This window comes from Trachemys scripta, chromosome 9, assembly GCF_013100865.1.
Source record: "Trachemys scripta elegans isolate TJP31775 chromosome 9, CAS_Tse_1.0, whole genome shotgun sequence".
Lineage (NCBI taxonomy): Eukaryota > Metazoa > Chordata > Testudines > Emydidae > Trachemys > Trachemys scripta.
Genome location: NC_048306.1, coordinates 38,920,075 through 38,930,887, shown reverse-complemented (window position 1 = coordinate 38,930,887; position 10,813 = coordinate 38,920,075). Strand labels below are relative to the sequence as shown.

The 10,813-nt window shown below is 50.6% G+C and overlaps 1 protein-coding gene across 5 annotated transcripts; it reads left to right on the top strand.

Moving 5' to 3' along the window:
* The first annotated feature begins 1,897 nt into the window (after positions 1-1,897).
* On the top strand, positions 1,898-9,215 carry RAB9B (RAB9B, member RAS oncogene family). 5 transcript variants are annotated; one of them, XM_034782567.1, is made up of 4 exons: positions 1,898-1,971; positions 3,877-3,982; positions 5,073-5,142; positions 7,194-9,215. In XM_034782567.1, the coding sequence occupies exon 4, from the start codon at positions 7,230-7,232 to the stop codon at positions 7,833-7,835; it is 606 nt and encodes a 201-aa protein (XP_034638458.1). In that variant the 5' UTR covers positions 1,898-1,971; positions 3,877-3,982; positions 5,073-5,142; positions 7,194-7,229; the 3' UTR covers positions 7,836-9,215. The 5 variants fall into 5 exon arrangements, with proteins under 5 accessions (XP_034638458.1, XP_034638461.1, XP_034638459.1 ...); XM_034782565.1 differs by having other exon boundaries at positions 1,947-2,010; XM_034782568.1 differs by lacking the exon at positions 3,877-3,982 and having other exon boundaries at positions 1,927-2,010.
* Positions 9,216-10,813: the final 1,598 nt, after the last annotated feature.

The window sequence follows — 10,813 nt, the reverse complement described above, 5'->3', positions numbered from 1 at the left end:
GTGGCCGGTGCCAGAAGCTTCAGAGGGAATGATCAGAACAGGAGAATTTATCAAGTGAGTCATTCTCTGTCGTCCAGTCCCATCTTCTGGCAGTCAGAGGTTTAGGGTCACCAGAGCATGGGGTTGCATCCCTGATCATCTTGAGTAATAGCCACTGATGTAGTTATCCTCAATGAATTTATCTAATTTTTTTTTTAATCCAGGTATATAGTTTTGGCCTTCACAACATCCCCTGGCAACGAGTTCCACAGGCTGACTGTGTGTTGTGTGAAGAAATACGTCCTTTTGTTTGTTTTAAACAGATTGCCTTTTAATTTCATTGTGTGACTGCTGGTTCTTGAGCTATGTGAACGAGTAAACAACACTTCCTTATTCACTTTCTCCACAGCAGTCATGATTTTATAGACCTCCATCATATCTCCCCCCGCCCCCAGATGCCTCTTTTCTAAGATGAACAGTCCCAGTCTTTTTAATCTCTCCTCATACAGAAGCCATTCCATCCCCCTAATCATTTTTGTTGCTCTTCTCTGTACTTTTTCCAATTCTAATATATCTTTTGAGATGGGGTGGCCAGAACTGGATGCAGTATTCAATGTGTGGGCATGCCATGGATTTATATAATGGCACTATGATATTTACTGTCTTACTATCTATCCCTTTCCTCATGGTTCCTACCATTTTGTTAGCTTTTTTGACTGATGCTGCACATTGAGCAGATATTTTCAGAGAACTATCCATGAGGACTCCAAGATCTCTTTCTAGAGTGGTAACAGCTAATTTAGATCCCATCATTTTGTATGTATAGTTGGGATTATGTTTTCCAATCTTCATTTCTTTGCATTTATCAACATTAAATTTCATCTGCCATTTACCCAGTCACCCAGTTTTATGAGATCCCTTTGTAGCTCTCCGTAGTCAGCTTTGGATATAACTATGTTGAGCAATTTTGCAACATCTGCAAACTTTGCCACCTCACTGTTTATCCCTTTTTCCAGATCATTTATGAATATGTTGAACCTCATTGGTCCCAATACCAATCCTTGGGGGACCCTGCTATTTACATTTTTATGCTGTGAAAACAGACCATTTATTCTGACCCTTTATTTCCTGTCTTTTAACCAGTTACTGATCCATGAGGGGACCTTCCCTCTTATCCCATTACAACTTACTTTGCTTAAGTGCCTTTGCTGAGGGACCTTGTCAAAGGCTTTCTGAAAGTCCAAATACAGGATTTCCACTGGATCCCCTTGGCCACATGGTTGTTGAGCCCCTCAAAGAATTCTACTAGATTGGTGAGGCATGATTTCCCTTTACAAAAGCAATGTTGTCTCTTCCCCAACATATCGTGTTCACCTATGTGTCTGACAATTCTGTTACTATAGTTTCAACCAATTTGCCTGGTACTCAAGTTAAGCTTACCAATCTGTAATTGCCAGGATCACCTCTGGAGCCTTTTTAAAAAATCCACCGTCCTGACTTTTTGGCACAGTGGGCATTTGTCCCGTTTGCTCTTGCCAATTTCATCAGTTGGCAACAGCAAAAAGGACCAAAGCTTACTTTTGCCAAAAAATTGGGGTGCAGAGGAGTGTGTGATGGGCTGAATGGCGATGACAGCCCCGTGCGGGGCGGGGGAGGGCTCAAGCGAGCAGCGACCCCAACCCCAGTCTTGGGCACAGCGATGGGGGAGGGGGGCTCGGGCTAGCCCCACGCGGTGCCCCGTGTGCCCTTTGGACGAGGGGGGAGGAGAGGGAGAGGAAAAGCAGAGCGTGGCAGGGGTGAGGGGCGGGGTCAAAGGGGACAGGTAGCTCCTAACCCCGCCCCCCCAGGCCCCACGGGTGGTGGTGCGCGCGGCGCGTGCCCGGGAGGGGGCAAACCCGCCTGTAGCCGGCCGGCGGGCGCATGCGTGGTGGTGGGCAGGGCGGGGTACACACCGGGCTGGCCGGCGGCTGCCCTCGCCAGTCCCCGGCTCAGGTAGGAGGCGGCGGGGACGGGCGCGGCGGCGGTTCTGCGGTAAGGGGCGCGCGGGCCGGGTCGGTGCTGCTGCTGCTGCCGCCGCCTTCGCGCGACCCGGGGATGGGTCCCGGGGTCACCGACCGCCCTCACCAACCCCCCGCTGATCCCCTCCCAGCACCCACCACCTGCGCCTGGCTCTGCCTCCCGGGGCCCCCAGCGCCCCTCACCCCCCCCCGCCTCTCAGCCCGCCGTCCCCTCCTGGCGCCCATCCCGGGGTCCCCAGCGCCCCTCACTGACCCGCCTTGCCGGGGCCCCTACAACCCCTCCACTGCACCCATCCCTAGCCACCCCCCAAGCGCCCCCCTTCACCTGGCACAGCACCCCAGGCCCCCTGTCAGTGCCCCTGGGACCCCTGCCATGGTCCTCCCACCCAGCCCAGCAACCCGGTGGGCCCTAAAAACACAGCCCCTTTCCCCTTCCCGGGCCCAGCAGCCTGGGGGCCCCCTATTGACTTACCTCCGCAGCCCTCTAGGGCTTAGCACTCCCCAAGCCCCTTGCCCTGCTTTCCACCAACCCAGCACCTCTGGGGCACCCAACAAGCCACCTCCTCAGAACCTTCTGCCCCCAGCCCAGCACCCTTGGGGCCCCCCCACCTTCCCCAGCAAGGCCCAACTGATCTAGCACCTCTGCCCCCTCCCCTAATGCCTAGACCCACCTGGCCCAGCACCCCTTGCACCTCCCCCACTCTGCTCCTCCGTGCCCTCCTGTGGCCTGCCCTCTCTAGTGCACACCCTGCCTCCTATGACCCAGCTTCCCAGCACCATTGGGTCTCCTACCTGGCATAGCAGCCCTCAGCCTCTTCCTCTCCCCCCCTCCCGGGGGGCTCAGCACCCTCTCCTCCGCCCAATATAGCACCTCCCGGACTGCTCCCAGCACCCCCCACTCAGCACAGTACCCCTGGATGTCCCTCACCTTGCTTCCTTTCTGCCCCACACCTGGGCCTCATTACCCTCCACCCCGTCCTCCTGGGGTCCAGCATCCCTTAGGCATCTCCCCACACTGCCCCCACCCCAGGGGCTCATTACCTTCTGGGCACCCCCCTCACTGCCCTGCCTGGCACCCCCTGAGGATCCTGTGCTTTGCCCCCCTGCTCCCCGCTTAGTCCTGGGACCTGTGGACATCAATCCCCCTGTCCTCAGGCAGGTTCTGGCACTGTCCTTGTTGCCTGGGCAGAGATGGGAGAATGTCCCCCATCCATAGGCCCATGAGGCCCAGTACTGCTGCAGTGCTATTGCCCTGTGTGTTGAGGCGGTCGTGGTGATGTTACAGGGAGCCGGGGAGAATTGAGTCTCCCATGTTGGAGCATAATCCAGGTGCTGGGGTCTGAGCATTAATTCCCATCTCCCTCTTACAGTGATAGAAAGCTGGACACATTCATTACAAAGCCTTTTTTGCTTTCTTCTGAAGCTGCTAATGGATCTAGGGAGAGACTTACTAAATTAGATGTAGCCTAAACACAGACCTTCAGCTGTACCGTACCTGTGCCTTAGTTATAGACAAGTGCTAGTGACCTGCATTAAGGAAACTTACTCTTTTCTTTCAGAGCATCATCCATCGTACATTCAGTCACATATGATATTAAGAGTCCATTGATAGTTTATAAAGGGTTAAATTATTAATATTGGTTAGAAGCATGTTACAGACATGAGTTGTATGTATTATAGATGGTTATAAGCATATCAGTAGATGTCATAGCTGTAAGTCATGTTTATAAGCAACCTATTTACCTGTTGGACTCTATAGCGATCTATACCAATTGATCAACTATTTATTAAAACACCGACCCATCAGTCACTAGCTAATCCTCTGTAAGTCATGTATAGATAGGATATTAATATAATGTCTGACTGCTCCTTCCACCAGAGGTGTTTGCAGCAACATATGCAGAACTGGGTAAAGTGCTCTTGAAGTCAAGCCGCTTTTGACAAGGGATTTAGAGAGGAGTATCAGAGGGTTTCAGCTGTCAGTGGTGAGTGGGAAGCTTTCCTTGGTCATCTGGCATAGGGGAGCTGTGCTGTGTTTTTGGGTTTGGTTTTTTTGCAGAATTTAAGCTTTCATTAAAAAAAATCTGGGCTCTTTAGAGATACTTCTAGAAGGTTACCTTTGCAACCAATGTAACCCATGCAGTGCTGTTGTCCTGACTAGGCAGACAGGCTGCTCAGTACTCTTACTTAGGTCTTTGCTGAGTAGCAGTGAAGCAAAATGAACAAGACATTGGTCAGTTTCACTTTGCCTGCAGCAGAGAAACTGGGGTCAATTCAGTTTCATTCAGTTGGTATGTAGAAGAGCTCTGTACGGCAGAGTAACTTCTCTTGGGGCAGAAAGTCAAAACCAACCAACCAAATAAACAAAAAAACAATGTAAAACAGAGGCTGCTGGAGTGTAGAGAGAAGTGGAGGCCTTCCCTTCCTAAATGATAAGTCAGGAGCTTCTGGGATTGGGATGGAACAAGCTATTTCTCCCTCTAAGTACCCAGAAGGGGGTGGGAGTGCTGGTTTTAAATTAATCTGCCATTTACTTGCCAAAGGCTGATATGAACAATGAGGTCCCCAAGCAGAGTCCAGGGACTCTTGGTAGGAATTCTAGGAGCTGAGGTTGGCAGGGAGCTCAACTTTTAGCAGAGCATTCCCCTGGTCCTCATAGTGAAGGGCCCTCAGTTTTCATATCTGCCTCATGCTAACAGGCTTAGTCCTTTGGCTAGTAGGTTTTGGGTACATTTTCAAGCCCTTGATCGTATTTTGGAGTGTGTGGATTGGTTGTCCAGCCAAATCCTTATTTATTGACTTCCCAGAGCGTCAGCTCTATCTGTCCTGAGGGAAGAGTCTTTGGGACAGGGTTACAAACACTGCAGAACTTGTTGCTCATTTGCCTTTGCCCTTCTGCCAGTTCTCCTTAGCTTTACCCTTTTCCAGTATGATGGCGAAAAAACTAGTGTCTAGGTCGGAAATGAAGAAAATTCTGTTATTGTCCTTTGCTCCGATTCAGAATGACAAATGAATGCAGATGCAGCGGACTGAGCGTAGCTGTGGATAACTCATTAACTGTTCTTTGTTTTTTAGTGAATGTAACGATCGCGAAAGGTGACAGATTGACAATCCTGGAGACTGAAGTCATTTATCACTAGAACAGGTACATTAGACAGCAGCAGCAATATAGACCTCCCTCTCTCCTCTGTTGTGTCTCAACGCTGATTTGTAGAACGTCTCTAGGGGAGAGAGGGCAGTTCAGTCCTTGGCCTTTCTGCAGAAGATGCAAACATGTGAACCTGTTGTGCTGGTAGTTCTTGCACGTGGTCACCTGTTCATTAGGAACTAGGCTGAGCCTCGCAAGGTCACTTTTCACAAGGCCACAGCATATCATATTGACGTGGAACTCTTTAATAGGCAGATTATCATGTGATTCGAATAGAATTGTTTGTTTGTTAGGTGTTGCAAAAGCATAAAGAAAATCCCTTCTCTGAAGAGCCTACTCTTAAAATTGATCACTTTTTTATGCTATATCAAGAGTTCTGTATAACTGTTTTAAAAACAGCCTTAAAAAGAGGAAGTACAGTAAAAACACTACTCACACTCAGTTGGAGAAGTACCAAGCTCCGCATGTGAGTCTCCTTTGCAGGAAAAAAAGCTTTGCAAACAGAAAATAGCACAAAAACAGGAGCTCTGTGATTGAGAAATGCCTTCAAAGCCCTATAGGGAACTCTCCAGAAAGAAAACACACAATCTTACAGCTTAATGTGAGTCAGTTAGCTTATCTAAAGCACTCCAGGGAAACTAAAAACCACTCCTCTTATACGAACATCATCTCTTTTTGACCTTAACCACCAAACAGTTTAGCAAGTCAGAGACATGAAATCCAGCCTACCTGAAACTTCTGAGCTAAAGGTTGAATCATGGACATAGAGTACTTTGTGACAAAGATGAGGAGGTGACAGAGGCTTACTTTATTCAGTTTTTTTCCTGCCAAACCCTAAAAGTTGGAGCATCACACTTCAATTTTTCTGAAATTCCCTAAATTAAGGGGACCCAGAGCAAGATCACAATACATTGTGAAATCTTATAATAAATGCCAAGTATCTCTTAAAATTTTTGGGAAAACAGTGTCTGAATCGCAGTTCCATAGTGTCAGGGAGAAAGGTAAATGAAAAATTCTCATCCATTTGTGGTGTGGGTACTGTGTGAATCAACTTGTGAGTAAATCCCCCTTTACCACTTTCTCCCCGTACCACCTGCCTTTGATTTTGACATGCCTTAGCTCCATTGACTGCAAAAGTTGGAGGTGGTTGGATCTTCTTCATGGAGCTGTGCTGCACTCCTGTAAAATCAGTAGTCTGTCCTTTCCTCTTGGGGTGTATTTCTCACACTACCCAAATGCAAGGCACAATGTGTGATAAAGACCTACAGTGAGGTCACAGAACTTAAAATGCTGTGTGATTCCTTCTTTTAGGGTATGTCTATACTTACTTCCTGGTCCGGATGTAAGCGATCGATCTTCTGGGATCGATTTATCGCGTCTTGTCTAGACGTGGTAAATCGATCCCGGAAGTGCTTGCCGACGCCGGTACTCCAGCTCAGCGAGAGGAGTACGCGGCATCGACGGGGGAGCCTGCCTGTCGCGTCTGGACCCGCGGTAAGTTCGGACTAAGGTACTTCGAATTCAGATACGTTATTAACGTAGCTGAATTTGCGTACCTTAGTCCGAAGTGGGGGGTTAGTGTGGACCAGGCCTTAGTGTAAATAACTTTCTGTACCCTCCATTGCATGGGTTTTTATTTCTGAAATGAAACGGGACCATTCCTCAGGATGGAACAGTTCAGGTATGTCTTAGGGCTTGTCTACACTTGAAATGCCTCAGCGATACAGCTGCATGGCTGTAGTGCTTCAGTATAGATGTTAACTACATTAACAGGAGGGGTTCTCACATTGATGTAGGTAATCCACCTCCCTGAGAGGTGGTAGCTAGGTCGATGGAAGAATGTTTACACTTGGGGTTAGGGACAGAAATTCTTTTCTTCTTCAGCTCCAGTGATTCTGGTTATAGGGACAAGTAGCTGTTCAGTCAATCATACACTTCTGTAACTCAGCTTATTAGCTGAAATTTTTGTTCCTGTGCAGAGAAATTAATTGTTGGATCAACTATACTTTATTCAAGGAGCTGTTTGTTCTGTTTTTTTAAATCTGTAGGTTGTCCTACTCCTGCACTCCTTCTGTGTTGCTGCAATGACTGGAAAGTCCCTGCTCTTAAAGGTCATTCTCCTGGGGGACGGTGGAGTTGGGAAAAGTTCCCTCATGAACCGTTATGTCACCAACAAGTTTGACTCACAGGCTTTCCACACCATAGGGGTGGAGTTCTTAAACCGCGATTTGGAAGTGGATGGACGTTTTGTGACCCTCCAGATTTGGGACACAGCAGGACAGGAGCGTTTCAAGAGCCTGCGAACCCCCTTTTACAGAGGAGCAGACTGCTGCCTGCTGACCTTTAGTGTAGATGACCGCCAGAGCTTCGAGAACCTGGGCAACTGGCAGAAGGAGTTTGTCTATTATGCAGATGTGAAGGACCCTGGCCACTTTCCATTTGTGGTCCTGGGCAACAAGATAGACAAACTTGAGAGGCAGGTGACCACAGAAGAGGCCCAAGCATGGTGTTTAGAAAATGGGAATTACCCTTACCTGGAAACCAGTGCCAAGGATGACACCAATGTGGCAGTGGCCTTTGAGGAAGCTGTGCGGCAGGTGCTGGCTGTGGAGGAGCAGCTGGAGCATTGCATGTTGGGGCACACCATTGACCTGCACAGCAGTTCCAAATCAGGATCTTCATGTTGTTAGGAGTCACCTAGGGATTGTACCCAGGACTGATTGTTTAAATAGAACAAGTGCAAATGGCTCTTGAGCATGCTGAGGTATGCAGACAGAAAGGACAATGGGTGGGGTCACTGGCTGTAGGAGTCGCAGCCTTTCTAGCTGTATAACAGTTGGAGTTTATGGGTGTGAAGAAGAGGATTAGGGGAGAGAACTAATTAGGTGCATTTGGAAGTAGTTCTCCCCCCTCCCTTCCTTCTTTCTAACAGATCTAAGGACAGGGTTAATCTGAGAGGGTTGCAAATTATGGTCTGTGCCAAGATCTATTCACAAAATGAGACTTGCGGAGTGCTAGACATTCCCCAAATTATTTTATTAATGAACTGAAAAGTACTAAGCCCACTAACCTCTGCTGCACCTCATGACTGTACATTGCCAAAGTAAGGTTTGATCAGGTTGCTGCAAATAATAAAACCAAATGGGAAGATTTCAACCTGGAATTGGCATAAGGGTGCCAACTATAGGAATGACTGACATAGTTCTGTTGCTTAAATTAATCCCTTGGCATCCTGACGTGCCCTAGTCTTTCTGACGCTCTCAAAAGAAACTTGCAGTGTGGTAGAATGATGCTGTGAGTGCATCACACTGGAAAGTAACAATGTTCCAATCATTTGAAGAACAGGGTATGAGGGAGTGGAGTATGTTTGAATGTTGCAGCCTTAATTCTAGACAGCTGCCTACCTTGGTCAGTTTTCTTCCCATATCTAACTTTGCTCCATATGGATGTTACTTTCCTAGTGTGACTAGCCTCCTCCTAGTTTGTGTACGCCCTTGTTTTTTTCTGAGGCTCAACACTAGATGGAGCTGCTCACCTTTTGGGTGACACTGGGCAAATCCTACCTCACTCATAGTCTCAATGTCTTGCCTGTGAGGAAGGCTTTAGAATGAACACGGAGGACAGTCGACTCTGTGTGAATCTTTCGCGGGTCTCGGTGCCATGTAATTACTAACAGATCATGGCCCCAGCTACAGGCTCCTACACTGTTGATGGATTGAATAACAACTCCTAGAAGTGCAGATGACTGGGCCAGTAAAACCACCCTTTCGTAAGTGTGCTGGTGTAGCGGCCCTGGTTCTGGCTGTGCTTTGTTAGCCCAAGGGTCACTGTCTTAAGCCACTTCAACTCATCTCCTTTAATCTGGATGCTGCAGCTCTGAATCAATTAAATCTGCTCTCTGCAGGACCTAAGAGCAGCCAGGATATTGGGAGTTAATTGCTGGTGAGGAGCACAGACCTAACAGGTGTCTCACTGCACTGTCCTGTTTTCTCCAAAAATAGGGTTACCATATTCAGACTTTTAAAAAAGAGGACACTCCATGGGGCCCTGCCCCCGGCCCCGCTCCTTCCCTGCCCCCGGCCCCGCCCCTTCCCCACCCCCATTCCAACCTCTTCCCCAAAGTCCCTGCCCCAACTCTGCCGCCTCCTCTGAGCACCCCACATTCCCCCTCCTCCCTCCCGCTCTGATCTTGGTTGGGGATTGCTAAGTGCTTCCCTGCTCTCCACTCGCCCTACAGCCTCTGCACCCCGCCCCCCACTCCTGCAGCCTCTGTGCCCCTGCTCCACACTGTTCCTGCAGCCTCTGCACCCCCCCGCCTGTGCGCCCCCCGCCTGCCCTGCCCCTGCGCCCCCCTGCAGCCTCTATGCCCCTACCTGCCCTGCTCCTCCTCGCCCTGCAGCCTCTGCACCCCCTGCCTGCCCTGCCCCTGCAGCCTCTATGCCCCTGCCTGCCCTACTCCTCCTCACCCTGCAGCCTCTGCACCCCCATGCCTGTCCTGCCCCTGTGCCCCCTGCCTGCCCTGCTTCTCCTCGCCCTGCAGCCCCTGCACCCCCCTGCCCCTGCAGCCTGTGGGCCCCCGTCTTCCCTGCCCCTGCGTCCCCCTGCCCCTGCAGCCTCTATGCCCCTGCCTGCCCTGCTCCTCCTCGCCCTGCAGCCTCTGCACCCCCACGCCTGCCCTGCTCCCCCGGCAGCCTCTGCCTGGCGGGGGCTTTGGATGCTCAGCGGTGACCGGGGCAGCGTGGGTCCCTGCAGCCCCGGCACACGCCGCACTCCCTGCCCCGCAGCCTCCTTCCTGCCGCGCGGGGCTGCAGGAAGGGTCCCTCAGTGGCCGGGGAGTCCCCGCCTGTGAGGGAAGCCCGAGCCGCTGGCTGGGCCCGGCCTCCCCGTGGTCCTGTGGGCTCGGCTGGGGCGTGCGGTCCGCCCGGCCTCCGGGGGCAGCAGCGGCCCCTCTGCCGCCTTCTGTGGCTGCGCCTCCCCCTTCCCCCACCTGAGCTCGCTACAATGTGGCTGGGCTGCGCTGCGGACCCGGCGGGTCGTGCTGGGGCCGGGCAGACCCTGGCTTATGCTGCCTCCCTATTTCCCCGGACATGTCCGGCTTTTTGGTACTCAAATCCCCGTCCGGGGGGAATTGCCAAAAAGCCGGACATGTCCGGGGAAATTCAGACGTATGGTAACCCTACCAAAAGGGTGAGGAGTTCAGTGAACTTTCTCTGCATTTACTGCAGTCTTACTGTTCTGGTTGATAAACTTGAGTGGTTGGGAAAGCCATTTCAGCTAATTGAATCTTCCTTAGCCAGATGACTGGCTCTAGTCAGTGGGGAAGAGCTCTGGGCTGCCTCAAAATGGCTGAAAATCAAAATTTTGTAGAGAAAACATATTACAAATAAAGCCGGGGCTTTGCTAACCCAGGGCTCCGGCCTGTATGTGGCTACCAGTCTCAAGCTATCCATCTGTAGCATTGGGATCAGTGCTTGCTCGCTACTATGTATTCTGCAGTTTTATGCTCTGTTTGTCAAAGATTATGTTCTGATGACTCTGTCTGTAACTGTAGAGAGGCCTGTCTCGGGGAGAGCTCCCCTGCAGTCATCTCAGTGCTGAGAAGCGCATCCATCATGGGCCCGGTTGATCCCATGTTCCCCTGTGTGAGCCTTGATGGTAAGTCTCACAG

What these genes read in the sequence shown, in the direction of transcription:
- RAB9B (XM_034782567.1), top strand. Translation starts at nt 7,230, where the DNA reads ATGACTGGAAAGTCCCTGCTCTTAAAGGTCATTCTCCTGGGGGACGGT.